General features: G+C 36.8%; 2 protein-coding genes across 4 annotated transcripts in view; one reads left to right on the top strand and one right to left on the bottom strand.

The window, feature by feature from the left end:
• KLHL28 (kelch like family member 28) overlaps positions 1–9,801 on the bottom strand; it is a 35,672-nt gene extending 25,871 nt beyond the window's left edge. The window contains exon 1 of one of the 3 annotated variants that reach the window (XM_086709849.1): positions 9,570–9,801. Coding sequence is in view for 1 of the 3 variants with exons in the window: in XM_086709846.1 (XP_086565972.1) it covers positions 8,017–8,076 (60 nt within the window). In the remaining 2 variants the exon portion in view is untranslated. The other 2 variants (XM_025918899.2, XM_086709846.1) reach the window with 2 other exon arrangements.
• A 182-nt stretch (positions 9,802–9,983) lies between these two features.
• TOGARAM1 (TOG array regulator of axonemal microtubules 1) overlaps positions 9,984–21,438 on the top strand; it is a 73,414-nt gene continuing 61,959 nt past the window's right edge. Inside the window, 2 exon segments of the mRNA XM_086709844.1 lie at positions 9,984–10,348; positions 10,351–12,270. Of these exon segments, the coding sequence (XP_086565970.1) occupies positions 10,229–10,348; positions 10,351–12,270 (2,040 nt within the window). The 5' untranslated portion in view covers positions 9,984–10,228.

Here is a 21,438-nt window from a genome sequence, read left to right as displayed (position 1 = left end):
AGATAGGAAACTTAAAATGAATTATAATGGAGATTTGTCATAACATCATTTTTAAAATTTTTAATTTGACCCCTTTCCTGTCTGAAGAAATCTGACCCAAAAGCAATTCACAAAACTTTAACTTTTTTTTTAGAAGCTTTAAAACAATGGTTCTCAAAATTTGATCCTTGTACCACCAGCATCAGCATCACCTGGGACTTGTTAGGAATACAAATTCTTGAGCCCAACCACACACCTAAGGAATTAGAAACACAGACATAGACAGGAAGGGGCAGCTAAAGCAACATGCATTTTAAGCCCTCCAGGCAATTGATATGTATGCTAATGTTAAGAACCAGTTAAAATATTGCCATCACAAGTATAACTGCTAAAAAATTATTCTAAGTCACACTGTAACTCCTTCAAAATTACAAATTACAACTGTGACTATATTTGGTTCTCAGCTATTTACCTTAAATGTCTAAAAATAACTCAAAGAAGCAGTAACTTCTAATCTTTAAAACCTCATCTTTGACAGTTTACATTGACAGTTTTATCTCAATAACAGCCTTGTGCACAAGGAAAAGAAGTATCATGGAAAACAGGGAAGAACAGTGAACAAATTCAGAATCGAGAGATTTGGGATAGAGTTTACATGTGACTACTTAATAGCTGTTATGACTTTGGACAAATTACTTATTCTAAACTTGAATGTTCTCATTTGTAAAGTTTGTTGTTGTGGATTAAACCGAATGTTTGGTTTGGAGAAACAAACCAATGGAGAAGAATTAAAATACAGAAATAGATAATTCAGCATATGGAAACTTAGCTTATGATAAAGACCATTATCTTGAAATCAATAAGGAAAACAGGGCTTTTAAATAAGCAGGTTAGGGGTGCCTGGTGGCTCAGTTGGTTAAGCGTCTGACTTCGACTCAGGTCATGATCTCGCAGTTTGTGAGTTCCAGCCCCATATCAGGTTCTGCGCTCATACCTCAGAGCCTGGAGCCTGCTTTGGATTCTGTGTCTCCCTCTCTCTCTCTCAAAAATAAATAAAAACATTAAAAAAAAATTAAATAAGCAGGTTAGGATAACTGAATAAAAATAGATAAAATTAGATCCTTATAAAAATAGATAAAATTAGATCCCTTCCACATATCTACACCAGTATAAATTCCTAATGGATCAGAGGTATAAGTAAAAAATGAAATCATACAACTATTACAATAAAATAGGGTGAATTCCTCTGTAACGAGATTAGAAATAATTTCCTAATTATGACACAAAACCCAGAAGCAAGCAATGAGTTAAAAAACAGACTAACTTGATTGCATCACAACTTTGCCTAGCTAAAGAAATCAAAGGAGGGGCACCTGGATGATTTAGTTGGTTAGGCATCCAACTCTTGGTTTTGGCTCAGGTCATGGTCTCGCGTTTGGCGAGTTTGAGCCCTGCATCAGGTTCTGTGCTAACAGTGCAGACCCTGCTTGGGATTCTCTCTCCCTCTGCCCCTCCCCCCACTCACTCTGTCTCTCTCTAAATGAATAAATAAACAACAAAAAAAGAAATCATAAGCAAAGGAGAAATAGGAGATTGAGAAAAATATTTGCAACACGTATATAACACATATCAGAATATTTATAACATTTCTAAAATACTCTAGCCCCACAGAAAAAATAAGCTAAAGAAATGAATAGCTCATTAAAAAATGCAAATGGACGAGGCGCCTGGGTGGCGCAGTCGGTTAAGCGTCCGACTTCAGTCAGGTCACGATCTCGCGGTGCGTGAGTTCGAGCCCCGCGTCAGGCTCTGGGCTGATGGCTCAGAGCCTGGAGCCTGTTTCCGATTCTGTGTCTCCCTCTCTCTCTGCCCCTTCCCCGTTCATGCTCTGTCTCTCTCTGTCCCAAAAATAAATAAATAAAACATTGAAAAAAAAAGTATAAAAAAAATGCAAATGGTTCTTAACTATATGGAAAATTGCTCTACCTCACTTACAATCAAATGGATTAAAATGAGTTAATAATTCTTTCCTGGCAATATACTCTGTTGGTATGACTGTGAGAAACAGGCACTCTCACACACTGCTGTGCAAATGTCAAATGTTTAAGACCTCTGGAGGTAAATCTGGAAAATCTAGCAAAACTACATTTGCATTTACCCTATGACCCAACAACCCTACTTCTAAGAATTTACCCAAAAAATATACTGGCAAAAAATATATAATGGCTCCTTCATAAGGTTAATAATTGCAGGTCTATTTGTAAAAGCAAAAGAATAATTCTTTATGCTTATTTTTATGCTTGAGAGAGCAAGATGTAACTGACCAAGAATTTTAAAACAACTCTAAAGTCCACCAATAAAAGAATGGTTGAAAAAAACTATGACATATCCAATCAATCGAGTGCTATGCAGCTATGGAAGAAGAATGAGGAATCTCTGTACATAGGCTCTAGAGGGATCTCTGATCCAAGCAAGAGAAATATGTGTATAGTATGTCACCATTTACCTAAGAAATGGGAGGTTACAAATATACAGATTCACTTACATAAAAACAAAGGAAATATTAAATAATATATATTTTTAAAGGTTATCTACAGGAGGAGTGAGGGAACAGAGTAGAGGGGATAGAGATAGAAGCTAGACATCTCTGAATATATCCCATTTTACAGATTTGCCTATGGAAAAAGTATTTTATATAATTATAAAGCAAAATTAAATCTTGAAAACACAATCCATAATAAATTTGAAAATAAAAGGAAGCAAAGGAACTCAATGTTCATCTAGTTAGTGGTCTAACCGTATCATTCCAAATACCTTTAAAACAGTAATTTGATGGTCCTTTCCTAGTAGGATATGCCCTAAAAAAACCCACTATTTTCAGTAATCACATTGCTGATGAAAGTGTTATTTGTATTGTGAAACTGTTACGTGTGCATTACAAATGCATTATTACAAGGCATTTCTAATCATCCCTAGGGTCACTATGATCTGTAATTCTCAGTAGGGGAGCAAAGAGATAAAGATGTTGAGACTAAGATATTAAATATAAACCTTCAACTCTGATTTTGAATATAAAGTGTTTAGAATAGATCTATATACAGAAACATTAATTATATATTGATATATATTTTATGCATAAACATATAACATGCAAATGAGATACACAAATATATAAAATATATTATTTTAAGAAAAAAAGTTAAATATATTTACTAGCTCTGTTTCCTGAAAAGGGTTAGAAACTATTAGATTAATGGCTGATTCAAGGCCTGGGGCACAAAAACGTCAAGATAAATTTGGAATTCTTACATACTAGGTAGCAAGAAAGCTATCAATGACAGCGAAGGTTATAAAAAACTTAGGAGCCAAACAGAATAGGCTATCATTAGTCAAAGATGGGACAAACTGAACATCAATAACTACAATTGATTAAAACTTATCAGATATGCTGAAACCCATGAGTCCATAATGATAACAAAATTATGATAATTAAAATCCTAATTCATCACCACTGGAAAATGCTAATGAACCAACTTATTATTTGAAACCTAGTAAATAAAGGGAAAGAATCAAACATTTATCATGTCTTTTCAATACTAACTACACCAATGAGTTACCAAACAAATGAGGGGAAGTTTCTTTCATAAAAGTAAAGGAATAAATAAATACAGGAATGTTAATAAATAAAGCAATGACAGAGTGTCACCATTTCACAATCTTTTTAATTTCTTTTTCACTTTTATTTATTTTTGGGAGACAGAGAGAGACAGAGCATGAATGGGAGAAGAGCAGAGAGAGGGAGACACAGAATCCGAAGCAGGCACGAGGCTCTGAGCTGTCAGCACAGAGCCTGACGCGGGGCTCGAACTCACAAACTGCGAGAGAGATCATGACCTGAGCCAAAGTTGGATGCTTAACCGACTGAGCCACCCAGACGACCCCACCATTTCACAATCTTAATGAATAAATGTAGGTAGGCTTTCATTATGAAGGGCTGCTGATATCACAAAGAGACAACCAGACATCAGGGTCTTCTGATAGGAGACCATAATATCACCTATGGATACTCTTGGACTCCCCGCCCTCCCCCCCCCCCCCCGCACACAAACACCAAAATCAAACATGCAGTCAACAGTCTAGATCCAACTATTAATTTACAAGAAATACAGAGAACAGAAAAAGCACGTTAAACTATAACAGAAAGATGCAATTAGCAAAAAACATCCTGACTGTGAGAAACTTCATGGAATAAATAACCTAGATGCTTCCACAAATAAACTGAAAGAAATAAAAGAGAACGAACCTACAGTTCAAAATAAACTTGAAACACAGATCAAGCAAATACAACTAATGAAATGTACAGGTGTGTGCACGCATGCATACATGTGCACACACCCATACATATATATTTAGGAGACAACTGGAAATTTGTACACTAACTGGATAATTTATTATATTAACTAATCACTGTAACTTTAGTTGCTGAAAAAGGATACTGTAGTTATGTTTTATACGTTTATCTGTTACATATGTAACATATAACTACATATGTAGTACTTTTAAGGGTTTTTATCTTTTTATACTAAAATATTTGTAGATAATGTTTTCAGAGATTTGCTTCAAATTAATATGGGATGAGCAAGGAGATGTAGATGTAGATGATCTCATGACATGTTGTTGTTGAAGCTGGGTGATAGAGACATGAAGGTTTGTGTATTATTTTATTTTTGCATGTTTTTGAAATCTTGCACAGAAAAAAATGTATGTGTAAGGCACTAAACTTGGCCTAAGACTTAGAGATGAAGAATCTGACGTGCAGAGAGTTTAAATGAATTGACAAAGATCATACAAGTAGTAAGAGACATTATAGGAACTATAACATTTTCCTAATCTTAAAACAGCATTCTCTACATATTACATTAAAAAAATTTCAAAGCTGAACAGTGTAGACCTACTCAAAATATTTACTAAATCAATTTATAATTATTACCACTCCTGAGAAAACGAAATGATTCTATAAAGAGCAACTGGAATGGGGTGCCTGGGTGGCTCAGTTGGTTAAGCGTCCAACTTCGGCTCAGGTCACAATCCCACAGTTCGTGGGTTCGAGCCCTGCATCGGGCTCTGTGCTGACAGCTCAGGGCCTGGAACCTGCTTCAGATTCTGTCTCTGTCTCTCTCTGCCCCTCCCCTGCTAGTGCACACTCTCTCTCTCTCTCTAATATAAGCAAACACTAAAAAAAAATTATAAAGAGCAACTGGAATACCTTTGACTGTCACAGTGTGCCAGTTACTGTTCTAAGCTTTTTACATGTATTAACTCCTTTCATCCTCAGAATAACAACATGAGATAGGTGCTATTGTTATTATTCCTATTTTATAAAGTAATCTGAGGCATAGAGAAACTAGGCCCAGGCAAGACTTAAACCTTGGTATGCTGTCTCCAGAGTTCTTCACTACCAGGTTATAAAGCCTCACTTATAAACTCATAATTTCTTAATCTCAGTAAAGTTTAACTCAAACAAGAAACTAAAAAAGGGCAGAATAGAAACTCAAAAATAGATAGATCACATACAAATACACACATATATATATTTAAAAGTACATCAAGGTTTTAAAATGAAATACAGAGGGATCTATGGAACAATCATTCCCTTCTGTTATTTATATAATAGTAGCATTGTTACATAAACATCCACAATATAAACACAATGTTAGATAAAAATCAAACTTTCCATAGTCTGCAGCAGCTTCGTAATTTCAGGTTCCGAAACAAAGCTAATAAAGGTCAAACTGTGAGTTTAGTAACTATTTAGCTGACACCTAAATTACAAAACAGTTGTGCTGAAATCAGTTGGGAGGCAATTAACTGCTACAAGGAGAACAAATAGTGATGAGAAATAAGAATTGTTAAAAAAAAAAAACCCAGACACATATATTTTGCTGTAACAAGTACGATTTATGAAATAATATTTTGTCAGTCATTTTCTTAAATTTCTTTCCCACAGTTCAACTCTCCTCACACAAGAATTCAATTACTGATGGCATACTATTTTATCAGTGAGCCTATGAACAAGTTGGCATATTTTCCTGTTCTCTGGGCCTGGCTTTCATTATATCTGAAGAAACAAAAGTAACATTAGAAGCCTCTTATAGTATGAATCATTATATCATGAAGTCAGAAATAATACAAAAGAAAGGAAGCTCCCAAAGCCTTTTCTACATCCAGTAAAAGCTGTAAGTTACATAAAACTAGTTGCAATGAATGTGAGATCCTGTTACCTCATACAGATTAGCACCAGAAATACAACAAAAATTGATTGTTGTTTAAAACTATACTTTTGACTCAGTCCAAACTGCACAACAGCTTTGAAACATAAACCTAAAGAAATGAAAATGTTGTTTAATTACACATATACAAAAACAGACTCATAATTTCTTAACCTTATTAAGTTTTGGCTCAAATAAGAAACTAAAACAGTACAGAACTGTTAAAAAAAGGTTAAAATATATATAATATTTTCAAGATAAAATATATAATAAATATATGAATAAATATATATGAATAAAATATATGAATATATTCATAATAAAATATAATATATAATATATATTTAATAATATAATTAAAGTATATGAATAAATATAATATATGAATGATTAATACAAAAATCTAATTTTTTCCTATATTTCAACACTTTCCCCCACCAAAGCTTTTCCAAAGCTCTACCATGTACCTACATAGCTTGAGTTTTACTTTCTTTCTCTGTTCAATTACTTTCCAATGGATACAACTGCCACAGTACAAACATAGATGTAGCTTCCAAAACTTGTTGTGAAAAGTAAATGAGTCCATATCCAGTAAGTACTTATCATCCTGTATGACAGATAGCCAACAATCAATAAATGGTAGTCATATCACGATCTGTTAATTGTATCCTTCATTTGCATAGCATTTATTCACAATAACTTCTTAAAACTATACAAAACTCTTAACAGTTTACAGAATTCACACTGATTTCCAATATTCCTTAATGTCTGTAAAATTTGAGTAAGAACACAAAAAAAATCATAGTGGTTTATCCAACCAAGTAATATCTTATGTCTGTGAAAATAAGAGATGTTTTTAGGACAATTTTATTTACCTTAAGTTCAGCTCAAAAAATTAATGTATCACAAATACTCCTATAATTCATTAATTTAACTAAACTTGTTAAAAAATATTGGTATTTTTAATTTGTCTTACCTGAATTTGGTATTTTCAACGTACTCTTAATTACAGCCTTTCAACTTTAAAAGGTGTACTATTAAACACATAGTGTATTCCACTATTTTGGAATTTGATTTAAAAATTTTTGTCCTATCTCTGGGGTGCCTGGGTGGCTCAGTCAGTTAAACGTCCAACTTCAGGTCAGGTCATGATCTCACAGTCTGTGAGTTCAAGCTCCGCATCACGCTCTCTGTTGTCAGTGCAGAGCCCACTTGGGATCCTTTGTTCCCCTATCTCTCTGCCCCCTCTGCCCAAACTCTTGCATGCTCTCTCAAAAAATAAATAAACATTAAAAAAATTTTTTTATCCTATCTCTATTTATGGTTAAACATAAAAGGTTTTTCTAGTCAATACACAATTTCTACAATTCCCTGGATTCCTGGAATTCAAGAATAAGATTTTTTAAAATTTTTCTTTGTAAAAGAAATAGACCGAATATACGTTAAATGGATGCGATCTGCCTTCCACAAAATAACCCCTAAAGATAATTAATAAGATGTATGATGTTAATTAAGGTCCCATTTCCTAAATATCCACCATGGAGACTAATGCATCTTCCAAGTCTTCACCAAGGAAATCAAATGTAACAGATATAAAATAAATTGCCATCTATAGCATAGTGATCTACAGAGCCCTGAAAAAAGGATCAAAATTAAGACTCATTTTGCCTTATTCTAAGAGAAAGGCACAATAACTGGTTGGTTTAAGTATCCACAATCCTTGAAAAGTATTCACTATGAAGAGAAGGGGTAATTCTAAAGCTTCTACCATAACTTTGATGATGGTACACCATTCAAGACGTTCCAAGTTCCTTTTCTTTGATTCCATGATTACCACACAACCTCCACTTACTAACTTGGCTTCCCAAGTTCTTGGATACAGGAACGAGTGCACTGGATTCTTCCACCTGAAAATTCTGATCACTGGAAAGGGTTATCTTCTATTCCAACATAAACTAGCATTCTAATATGTACATTCTAAAGTGTACATCATTCTCTTACTCAGTTTAGTTTGAATTGGGGTCCTGAGACCTGGAGTTTTATGACTAAAAGTATAAATATGAGTTTCTTACATTGAAATAGGAAAACCAGACAGACATTCCTTTTCACTGACGACTGCTACCATCATCTCTTGTGTTTTAACTCCCCAGCCCTTACCCTGTCCCTAAATTAAAAAAAAAAAAAAAAAAAAACAACTTTTTTTTTCTTTTTTTGGTCTACTGAAATGTACCTAAACCAAATTAGGCAGATTCATTTAACCACCAAAATGACTAACTAAACTCAAAATAACAACCAACCACAAAAGAACTGAAACCAAAACATAAGGATGTTTACATAGGCCTCATTCACATTTACTCTATTCCTAAAAGACAAAAAAGAAACCTATGATATCCAAATTGTACTTAAGACAACAGAAATTATGTTTTAACTTGCACCATCCAGCAACATTATTTAAAAAAGGTTTGCCATATGTAACTCAATTATCCTGACTTCATTTACATTTAAAATGCATAAATGGGAGACCTCAAAGGATAACTTTTCTGCAGCCTTTTCTCAATAAGTCATCCTAAAGTAATTAATTGTGTTATGCTTCAAAAAAGCCCAACTCCCCCCACACACTCCACAAGAATACAGCCTCACAACAGACACTCCGACACTCCAGCTCTTCAACTGTGTTCGCTTAAGTTTCATTTACAACAGGAAACAACCGCTCACCAAATTCACAGTTCGCCTAAAAAAAGAAATGTCTATTATTAGCCGTAAATCTACAGGGCAGTTCTCTTAGGACCGTGATGCCAAGCCTTCAACCGCAACTGAAACTGTCTTTGCAATCTCGGGTTTCCAGGAGACTGAAGGGCTGCAGACACGCGCAAGATCCTGCAGGGAGGTTGGGATGGCACAGGGCGCCGGAGGAGGGAAGGAGATAAGTCTCATAAAGGAACTGCATTAGGGGCCTTTGAGAACGTCTAAGGGAGAGGTGGGAGCTACAGGGAAAAATAAATTAAGTACGTTTTAAAAGAGAATTTAAAGTGGTGAGATTAAGGAAAAATGAAAAAATCATCAACCTTCCAAGACCATCGTGTAAGCGAAGTAGGAAGGGGGTAGGGCGGGGAGAATAAGGGCCCAAAGACCAGAATTTGAAAAAAGTACGCGAGCTATAAGCTTGGCCTTGGTCCGAATCTCCTGTCAGGGTACGCGGGCCGCAGGACAAAAGGATCGCACTAACTCAGGGTTGTAGAAAGCAACGCATTTGCAACGATAACAAGCCCTGCACAAGAAGATGTCGTCTTTCTCCCTGCTTGCTCCTGTTCATTTCTTTACCTCTTACTGCAGCACCAGCGTCACTCCGGCAAAACTCTGCCAAAGCCCGCGCCGCAGGAGGACAGCAAAAGGAAAATACCTGAGTCCCCGGAATCAGGCAGGTACCAACAAGAGAAGTCGCAGGCCAGCGGTGTCGGGGTAGGATCCCCTGCTCGTCCCCAGTCAAACCCCAATTCTTTCCGGTGGGGAGGGGAACTTCCGCTCGGGGCGAGAACGTCACTTCCGTCTAATGCCTTCACGCTGCTTTGCCTTCTCCGCTCTACAGACGTTTGCTACCGTCGTAATGTTCTCACTTCCTTTTCCAGGATCCTGCTGCCTATTCGTAACACCCGACGTGGACTACAGGACCCAGCATTCAACACGGCAAGTTGAGTTCCGGGTCAAGAGGTCCGCGCTGGGTATATCACCATGGAAGCGATCGGTTTGGTCACGTGGTGCCCCTGGATACGCCCGGTGGCTGCTGTGGGGTCTGGGGCTCAGGCAGGGGCCATTTTGCAGAAGGCAGCCTCCCGGAGTTGGGAGCGGCTTGGCAGCTAACTGAAGCTGTTCCTTTCCCTCCTCTACAGCTTGTGGCTTGTAGAGAAACCTGGAAGGCTGGGCTCCATCGAGCCCTTCAAAGACGATGGTTTCCTACAGCCTTTGCCATCTGACGACTCTCCATGGAGGCTGTGCCCTCTGCGCTGCTCCTGCTGCCGCACCTTCCAGCCCACTGTGCCTATCGCCTCCAGAGCTGCAGTCGTCCTTCCGCCCCAGAGACTGATGATAGTCGAGGTGGGGCACCATGAGAGGCGAGAAAAACTACTGCCGTGGAGCTGCCGGAGACCACGGTTCCTGCCCCCCGACACCTTCACCTCTGGCCTCGACCCTCGTGATGCCCGCGGAGGCAGTCACAAGTGGTTGGTCTGGGTCTGGAGGTGGTTTGGCAGGGGGAGACGAAGAGGAGACTCGGCTTCTTCAACTCCTTCGGACCGCGCCAGATCCTTCCGAGGCCTTCCAGGCTTTGCAGGCTGCTTTGCCGCGGCGGGGCGGTCGACTCGGCTTCCCCCGACGGAAGGAAGCATTGTATCGGGCCTTGGGCCGAGTGCTTGTGGAAGGAGTTAGTGATGAGAAGCGACTCTGCTTGCAGCTCCTCTCGGACGTTCTCCGGGGTCAGGGGGAGGCAGGCCAGCTGGAAGAGGCCTTTAGCTTAGCACTTCTGCCTCAACTTGTTATCTCCTTAAGAGAAGAGAATCCAGCCCTACGGAAAGATGCGCTACAAATCCTACATGTCTGTCTGAAACGTAGTTCTGGACAGGTGCTGAGAACGCTTATACAACAGGGACTGGAAAGTACCGACGCCCGACTTCGAGCTTCCACAGCACTACTGTTCCCCATCCTGCTTACTCCTGAGGATTTGTTGTTCAGCTTAGATCTCACCGAGGTAATAATATCCTTAGCCAGAAAGCTTGGCGATCAGGAGATAGAAGAAGAATCTGAGACTGCTTTCTCTGCACTTCAGCAAATTGGGGAACGACTTGGCCAAGAGAGATTTCAGTCCTATATCTCTCGCCTGCCATCTGCGTTGAGGAGACACTACAATCGCCGCCTGGAGTCTCAATTTGGAAGTCAGGTTCCTTATTATTTGGAACTTGAAGCCTCTGGATTTCCTGAAGATCCTCTCCCCTATGCAGTGACTGTTTCCAACAGCAATCTTAAATTTGGGATTATTCCTCAAGAGCTTCATTCAAGGTTGTTAGACCAGGAAGACTATAAGAACCGGACTCAGGCTGTTGAGGAACTAAAACAGGTGATGGGAAGAGTTAACCCTAGTTCTACCCCTCATTCCAGTCTTGTCGGTTTCATTAGCTTGTTGTATAATTTGTTAGACGATTCAAACTTCAAAGTGGTCCATGGCACACTTCAGGTCCTGCATTTACTGGTTATTCGCCTTGGAGAGCAGGTACAACAGTTCTTGGGACCAGTTATAGCAGCTTCTGTCAAAGTGCTAGCAGATAACAAGTTGGTAATCAAACAAGAATACATGAAAATCTTCCTCAAGCTAATGAAGGAAGTAGGTCCTCAACAGGTGCTTTGTTTACTCCTGGAACATCTCAAACATAAGCATTCCAGAGTGAGAGAGGAGGTAGTGAACATTTGCATCTGCTCCCTCCTGACTTATCCAAGTGAAGATTTTGACTTAACCAAACTGTCTTTTGATCTTGCCCCAGCTCTTGTAGATAGCAAACGCAGGGTACGCCAAGCAGCTCTTGAAGCCTTTGCTGTGTTGGCATCGTCAATGGGCTCAGGTAAAACCAGCATCCTTTTCAAAGCTGTGGATACTGTTGAACTGCAAGATAATGGAGATGGAGTGATGAATGCTGTGCAGGCCAGATTGGCTAGGAAAACCCTCCCAAGGTTAACAGAACAGGGATTTGTGGAATATGCAATACTTATGCCATCATCTGCCCAGGGTAGGTCAAGTCATTTGGCACATGGAGCAGATACAGATTGGCTTTTGGCTGGTAACAGAACTCAGAGTGCACACTGTCATTGTGGTGACCACACAAGGGACAGCATGCAAATTTATGGATCTTACAGTCCAACCATATGTACCCGAAGGGTATTAAGTGCAGGAAAAGGAAAAAATAAATTACCATGGGAAAATGAGCAGTCTGGAGTCATGGGAGAAAACCAGACCTCCAATCCCAAGGATATAGAACAGGTATGCATCTTTTCTAATTTCCTTGAGTTGAAACTAGAAAGAGTTTAAAATGAAAATAGGTTTGTAATGACTTAAGGGTGAAACTGCTAGAGGGTTGTTATGCTGTTTTTTTTAAGTCGGTTTGAAAGCTGATGTGGACATCTATTGTAATGGTACAGATCATGTAGGAACATTTAATAAGCTTACTGCTTGATGGATTTCATTGAATTTGAGGCACAATATGATAATGACAATACTTGGATTTCAGTTTGGGCCTGTCAACTTGGTATGTCAATTATCTCATCCATACACAAACACTGAGTATTTAGTACTTGTCAGATAAAGAGCTGACTTCTAATAATGAAGATGAGGCTGGTTCCTTGAAGTTTAGGTAGAAAGACAGACCTGTAAATGGGCAATTTCAAATTTGTTAAGTGCTAAAGGAGAAATATAAAGAATCCGTAGGAATACTGAAAATAGAAAAAAGAATTCCACTAGAAAAGTTCCAAGAATTCCTCCAAGAAGTTCCAAGAAGTCTTCCAAGTTGTGACATCTGAACTGATTTTTCCTCCAGTTTTTATTTTGAAAATTCCAAATCTACAGATAACTTAAAAGAACTGTACAATGAATACCCATCTACTTCATCTATATTTGTCAGTTGTCATTTTTTCATATATGCTTCATATTTGCTGAATCATTTGAAAGCAAGTGCAGATATCTTGATATTTCATTTCTCAATATTTCTACATTTATTTTCTAAGTATGGCGTTTTCCTTTATCATATTATTATCACATCTCAAAAAATCAATAGTAATTCAGTAATATCTAGTATATAGTCTGTGTTTAAATTTCTCCAATTAACCCGTAAAAAATGTTTTATAGTATTTGTTTTACTTTTATCACCTAGGTTCCAATCAAGGTTCACTTGGTTAATATACCTCTTATCTAGAACAATATGTCTACCTGTTTATTTTTTCTTGACATTGACTTATTTGAAGAGTCTCAAGTAGTCATTTTGTAGAATTTCCTACATTCCTTAATTTGTCTGATTGTTTCTTTATGAATACATTCAAGATAAACAATTTTAGCAAAAATGTTACATGGGAGATACTGTAAAGTTCACATTATATCACATGATACATATAATATCAAGTTGTGTCACTACTAGTGAGCTAAATTTTACTACTTGGTTAATGTAGTGATAACCAGATCACTGTCTTGTAAGGTTTATTTTCTTCTGTATAATTAGCACATGATCTGTAAGGTGATACTTTGAGACTGTATAAATAACCTAAAAACCTTTCAGCCACTGTTCTTAGCATCTAATAGTGATCCAAACCTATATCATTTATTACATCAAGGTCTACAAAGAAAGGGTAATTTTTAAAAAAATTCTTACATTTCTTCTGTATTTGTTATCTGGCATTCTTTTTTATTCTCTGTGTGAAGTACATCAGTATTTCTTTTGATGCTAAAATTGGCTCTAAGTTGAGCAGTGGCTGATTCTTATGTCCTTTGACGTGACTCCTTAGTCATTGAACACATTCTTAATCATACAAGATTCCCAGGCTTACTTTGTACCTTTCTTGTGTCAGACCTGGAATCAGCCATTTTTTCACACTGCTTTTTTAGTTAAGAGCAGAATTTAAAAACCAAAGTCTAGGTATAAATGTATTCATCACTATTGTTTACTATTGTGGATTGGTCATTTCAGTGGACAGAACCAGGTAGTACCTTTGTGTGTGTGTGTGTGTGTGTGTGTGTGTGTGTGTGTGTGTGTGTATCATATTGATAACCTCCGGTTCAAATCCAGCACTACAGCGTTTTTCCTTATCTTCCTTTAGTCCATATCTTCCTTCTCCCACAGTAAAACCCTGGTTCCCAGTGTCAGTCATATTTATTCATATACTGTATTCTTTGATGTACAAAATATAATTACTACACCAATAACATGACAACTACCTACTAAAGTTCAAGATTTCTACGCTTGATCTTAGCCAAAAGGCCGAGAAGCGATAAAAGTTCAAGATTTCTTTGCAGTTCTTTTTCTGCTTAGAATTATCCCACAGAGTTTTGTTTTCAAACTTTTCTTAAATTGTTTTCTGAGTTATTATGATTTAAACAGTGTGATAAAAGATGAGTAGAAGTTTGCTTAAGTGTGGACAGGTTCTGGTGAATTCCAGATGGGAGGAATGTATGTTGAGACAGAGTTATGAAGGACTTAGCAAATTAATAAGAAATGGTGAGTTTCTGTACTGCTGAAACTGTTTGGTGGGAGGTAGCAGAAGATACTAGAAATACAATCAGAAGCAAAAATACAGAGATCATTATTACAAATAAGGAGTTTGTATTTTTGCAGTAGAACTCAAGTGGATGGAGGTAAACTAAATATTCTTTCCTTCCTTCTAGCTCCAAATTATTTTTAACAATAATTTTCAGATTTACATAATCTAGTTATATGGTTGTTCTTGTGTACTATAAACATTACCTGGCAATGAATGGGTTTCTTTAAGCATTGATCTTAATCCTGCTTGTTCTGTGTCAAAACTGAAATGTTAATGTATCAAGAAGATTCTGGGGGCATCTGGGTGGCTTAGTTGGTTGAGCATCTGACTTCCACTCAGGTCATGAGCTTGTGGTTCATGAGGTCAAGCCCCACATCGGGCTTGCTGCTGTCAGCCTGTCAGAGCAGATCCCACTTCGGATCCTCTGTCCCCCCCTCTCTGTCCCTCCTCCACTTGCCCTCCCCCAAAATAAATAAATATTTTTTTAAAAAGAAGATGATTCTGGTGCTGGCCAAAGCACCAAGAATCTGAAAATAAATGCATTTTTTAAATTCCAGTGTAGATATATATTGCTTTTAAAAGATGGAACTTGGGGCACATGGGTGGCTCAGTTGCTTAAACATCCAACTCTTGATTTCAGCTCAGGTCGTGATCTCGTGGTTCATGGTATTGAGCCCCACATGGGGCTCTGTGCGGACAAGCATGGAGCCTGCTTGGGATTCTGTCTCTCCCTCTCTCTGCCCCTCCCCTGCGTGCTCACGTGTTCTTCCTCTCTCTCTCTCTCTCTCTCTCTCTCTCTCTCTTTCACTCTAGCTCTCACTCTCACCCTCCCCTGCACACCTGCAGGCACACTCTCTAAATAAATAAATAAATAAATAAATATTTAAAAATAAATAAAAATGAAAGAACATATCCCAGAAATTAAGTTATACTTTCTTGCTCATAAATGGTTTGTAGAAGAACTACATTGGAATTTATCTTGAGGACAGGTATTAAATATTTTTAGGTGAGCAGTTTTTGAAGTATGTATGTATTTTAATTAATAAACATTATTTTTTAGAGCAGCTTTAGGTTCATAGCAAATTGAAGAGAAAGTACAGAGATTTCTGTTATCTCCTCTGCCCTCACACATGCACAGTCTCCTGCACTAGCACCACAGTGGTATGTTTATTGCAGTTGATGTAAATTGACATATTATCACCAAAAGTCTGTAGTTTTACATTAGGATTTGCTCTTGCTGTTGTATATTCTGTGGGCTTGGACAAATCTATGTCTAGTATCTACCATTATAGTATCATTGAGTATAGTTTCACTGCCCTGAAAATCCTCTGTGCTCTGCCTCTTCATCACTCCTTCCCTCCTTTCCAGCAACCACTGATTACTGTTTCCATAGTTTTGCCTTTTCTAGAATGTCATGGCCCCTGATCTGTTAAGTGTTGGCTCTTGCCCAAGTTCTGCTTTAACATTTCCAGTCTGCTGTTAATTGATTATTTCTGTCTTGTCCACATATAGCGTTGGTTAATTACATTAAACAGCAAAGCTTCCAAAAAAACTCATGAATGTTTATGTACTTCTGTAGCTCATTTTAAAAGTAGACTCATTTGCTTAGATGATTTTTGTAATGTAGTGTTAGAAAATACGTTTACAAGAGGGAAGCAGGGCTACATTGGAAACTCTTGAATGTCAGACCAAAGAGTTTAGCTTGTGAGCGCGCACAAGTTGGGGAGAAGCAGGGAAAGAGAGGAGAGAGAATCCTGAGCAGTCTACACACTATCAGTGCAGAGCCTACACAGGGCTCACAAATTGTGAGATCGTGACCTGAACCGAAATCAAGAGTTGGATGCTCAACCGACTGTGTTACCGAGGTGCCCCTCCTTTCTTTTTTTTTAAGCAATGCTTTAGGAAAATTCATCATAACAACAGAAATGTGTAGGTTGTACTTTTTGTTTCTTTTGTTTCTTTTCTTTCTTTCTTTCTTTCTTTCTTTCTTTCTTTCTTTCTTTCTTTCTTTCTTTCTAGAGCTAGAGACTACAGATTTAGGAGATTAATTAGACTTAAGAATTAGACTGCTTGTGTGAGGTGTTGAGATCTGTAAGGATTAGCAGGGTATCAGGATTAGACTAGAAAGAAAATAATGGATGTAAGAGATGTTTCAAAACATTTCGTGACCAAGTGTTAGAGTAGAGGGGGAAAGAGAGAGAGAGAGAGAGAGAGAGAGCGCTAAGATTTACATGAGGTGACCAATGCATAAAATCCATGAATACATATAAGAAGGCCCCAAACAAGGAAATTAATTAGGTAGAAAATGAATTTTAGGTGGAACAAGATAGAATATTCTAGTTGAGTTTGAAAAATACTATCCAGAGACAAAGAAAGAACCAGGGATGTAAATCTTGGAAGTCATATACTGAGAAGTATTTGCTGAGACTGAGAGTGGGTAGACTCTCCAGTGAAGGGTATATAGAGCAAGAGCAGTATGCTTAGGACTCAGTCTTGGCATACAGCCCCAATTAGGGAAGAGATATATGAGACAGAACCAAATAAGGCAAAGAAAGAGGTGCCTAACAGTTGGAAGAGAACCAAGAAAAAACAAAGTTTTAGAAGTGAAGCAGAAAGTTTGAGAAAATACATCTGTACCACTAAATGCAGGAGAGATTAAGGAGAAGGAAGACTGAAACATGACTTGTTCTTACATATTCAGCCTGCTACTTGTAAAATAATTTTTAATAACTTTATCTTCCTGAATTTCCTCTTAATAATTTTTCTGATTATAAAAAAGTTAATGTGTACTTATAGAAAATTTGGAAAATATAAAAAAGCACAAAGAAGTAAATTAGATTTTTCTAGTAGTAATCCCACTTCTGAGAGAGGTGTGCACTGAATGTTCTGTTGCCTGATTCTTTTTTCAGGCATGAAAATGAACGTCCCCCTTTTAGTTATTCACTTACTTTACCATGAACATTTTTTTCTTTAATATCGAATAATCTGTAGAAGGATCTTTAGTGACTATTTAATATTAGATCATATAATATCATGGTCTAACTGCTCTCTTACTTTTTGAATATTTAAACTTTTAAATTCTGTTATTGTTTCCACCATTTAGTTGATTATTTTTGTTCCCTAACACATCAAATCACTGACAACCATGTTCCTGTGGTATTTTAACTTTGCATCTCTTTTTATGTTTCTTATGAGTGTTTTAATGGGTTAATGGGGTCACTGATCAGGCCTCACTAGCTGACTACCATATTAGCTATATTTTTCCTAACAGATTTCTATACAGTGTGGTAAGAGACATAGTAGTCAGTAAACTAGAATGAAAAATAAAGAGCATACTTGCTTCATGTGTATGCAGTTACTAGCTCTGTAGCTTTTTCAGGGTGGAAGATTTGATTATAGGAAGGTCGTTGGGACATGGAAAAGAGTGGTTTTAGAAGAATGTCATAGAGACTGAATTTAAAAGTTTATGAAGTGAGTTGATAAGGAATACAGGCAGTAAGCATTTCTTCAACATCTTTTTGATCATCCACTATGTGTGAAGCCAAGTGCAAGCTTATAATCTACTCTTTAAAGCACCGCCTAGCATTTTTTTTCTATCATTGTTTAGCACATGTGAGCCATGTTCTCTTTCTCAATGATGGTAAGCACTGGGGTGATAGGGACTGTTTCTTTTGGTTTTTGTTTTTGCATTAGTACTAACCATAGTGCTGTGTCCGCAATTAGTATCAATAAATATCTGTTAAGTGAGAAGACATTTAAGGGTTTGGCAGTGAAAGAAAAGACCACGCAGGATATAGCAGGACGAGTTATTACTGTGTTTTATTTTAAAATAGGAGACGCTTGACTTGAGAGAGGCAGAAAAAGGAGCCAATTATGAATTCAACATACCTACTCTGTGCCTTGTACTGTGGTAGATGTTAGATATGAAAAATGCTTACAATTTAGTCCCTGTAACCATATTTGAGAAAGAGAGGTAAGGAATTAATGGGTCCTAAATAAGGACTGAATGAGTCAAGAACACAGGTTTATATAGGGAGCTTAGCTGTGGAACAGAGGAGGAAGTCTTTTTCCTCTGGAAATGAAAGAAAAAAGGAGGGTGACTAAGGATACAGAAAAATTTCGAGATAGCAAGAAGGGTGCATTTTGTTTTTAGTCAAAAAAAAGGAAGATGTGATTCTAGAACAAGTGTTTATTAAACTTTAATGTGCATGTGGATTGACTCAGGATCTTGTTAAAATACAGAATCTGATTCAGTTTGTCTGGGATGGGATCTGAGACTACATGTCTAATAAGCTCCTAGGTGTTGCTGATGCTCTGGTTTGTGAACCACATTTTGAGAGCAGCTCTAATAATATTAAGCTTCCATATTCTGGTAAACTAAGAGGTAAGCTGAAAATGGAAAATTATGGGTCCGGGATCTGAAGAATATGGGAAAGGTTTAGAATACTTAATATGACAAATTTGAAGGTAAAACTTATTAACCTGCAGTAATGTATTTGTTGTGAATTCATTCTAATGAGGCTTTTCTTGGATGTTCAGTTGTTTCTAATAAGTAGTTTTTGATTTTCTTTTTAAAATATGATTGGAGTGTCTGAAGGAGAAAAACTCTTAGTTTAAGCCATGAACAATCCTGAAAGCATATCTGATGTCAGTATAGATGTTAGTTTCCAAGAAGTACTCACTGATTTTCTTTTTTCTTTTTAAATTTTTTATTTTTTTTATTTTTATTTTTTATTTTTTTTTTTAACGTTTATTTATTTTTTTTGGGACAGAGAGAGACAGAGCATGAACGGGGGAGGGGCAGAGAGAGAGGGAGACACAGAATCGGAAACAGGCTCCAGGCTCCGAGCCACCAGCCCAGAGCCCGACGCGGGGCTCGAACTCACGGATCGCGAGATTGTGACCTGGCTGAAGTCGGCCGCTTAACCGACTGCGCCACCCAGGCGCCCCTAAATTTTTTAAAAATAATCTCTGTGTCCACCCTTGGGTCTGAACTCATGACCCCAAAATCGAGAGTCACATGCTCTACCTACTGAGCCACCCCGGAGCCCCTGATTTTTTTTTTCTTTTAGATTTTATTGAAGGTTTAAAGAATTTGAAAAACTTTTAGTTTTAATGCTTGTCAAAATCCTGAACAGCACCAAAGCATATCTGTTCTTAGTGTGGACGATCTATTTAAAAACTTAAAAATAATTTTAAAATAAATTTTAAAAAATAAACCTTAAAAACATATTAAATAAGGTAATGTATGTTTACATGTTTTTTTTCACCTTAAAAAAAAGCTGTAACAGTGCCCTTGATAAATGGACAGCATGTATCCATTGCCTTGTATACATTTTTTTTTTTACAGTTTATTTATTTTTCAGAGAGAGAGGGAGAGCAGAGGAAGGGCAGAGAGAGAGGATCTCAGGCAGGCTCCACACTATCAGCGTGGAGCTCATTGTGGGGCTTGAACTCAAAAACCGTGAGATCATGACCTGAGCCAAAACCAAGAGTCTGATGCTTAACTGACGAAGCCACCCAGACACCCCTTCTTGTGTACATATTTTTATCTCTCTGTAATTTTTTTACCTAGAGCCATGTCAGCTGTATATATTAAATACAACCTTACACAAAGAAACCAGCTGTGTTTCCTCATAGATGCAGAAAAAAAAAAAAAGTCATATAACCAAGAATTATCTTTCATTCTAAGAGTACACATTTCATATTCTTTTATGGTGATTTAAGTGGCAATAATAAACATGTATTTAATGTCATCCAAAGGTATTTATAGATCTTTTAATCTGTTTATTTGATGGTTATTCTATAATGTATAAGAGAAAAGGTAAATTAAAAACATATTTGATGATCAGTGATTTGAGTTTTTATCTTAATTAGAAATTCTAAAGATTTTTCATTAATTCAATTTTATATTAGTCTAAAATAACATTAAGGGTTTGAAAACTACAACACAAGGTAATATATTAATCATTGTAGGATTTATGGCATTATAGGAGTTGATCCCTTTTAATAAAGATATTATGTATTATAAAATTTAATTGAACTCATGATTTTACAATTTTATATTTTGAGAAGTGAAGCCAGTGGAGGACATTTGAGAAATTTAAGTTAGTTAGGCTTTTCCTGAGAAGATAGGTTCAAGTTTGCACAAACAATTATATCATATTAATATTATTTTACATGGTGATAAAATCTGGGCAAAGACAAATAGCTGTTTTTAAGTGAGTTTTATTTGTCCAAGGATTTTATATGAACTTTTCCTGTATAATTAATTATATACTAGATATTAAAACTTTAAAGTTTAAGAACATTATTTTTTCTTGGTTAACCAAGGACATTAATTAAACTCACAGCTAGTCTTTGTTTTCCCTTGAATGTACATCTTGTGGCAAGACCATTGTTTTCCTTACACAGTACATTCAAATTATAAAAAGTAAAGAAATCTCAGAAGTCTCTGGGTTTTTTTTCATTTAATGTGAAATAAGCACTCACCCTTTTAATAATGATTTTAGTATGCTAACTGAAATAAGATCTTGTTTCAGTTTATTTTATTCTGATAGATTAATACAGTCTATACATAGACATGATATACCAATCTGTTTGCTCAAAAAATATTTTGTATTCATAAAATGGAAAAATTTTACCCTCCAAGAACTTCGAGAATGTAATTATGATAAAGCAGCAAAAAAACCCAAAAACACTTAATCACCATTAGATTCATCATTGCTGAGTATGTTGGTTTTAAATATATTACCACAAATTCTTTGAGATTCTTTCCTTGAAGAGTTACAATCCAGTTCCCTTCTACTTGTATGTGTCTGACTTAATGACTTACTTCTAACAAATAAAGTAGAGATCGTGGTGTGTGACTTCAGAAACTAGGTCATAAAAAGGCACTGCAGCT

Source organism: Puma concolor, chromosome B3 (assembly GCF_028749965.1).
Source record: "Puma concolor isolate L17-30 chromosome B3, mPumCon1.1.hap2, whole genome shotgun sequence".
Lineage (NCBI taxonomy): Eukaryota > Metazoa > Chordata > Mammalia > Carnivora > Felidae > Puma > Puma concolor.
The sequence above is the reverse complement of the archived record's forward strand: the minus strand, read 5'-3'. Positions and strand labels throughout refer to the sequence as shown.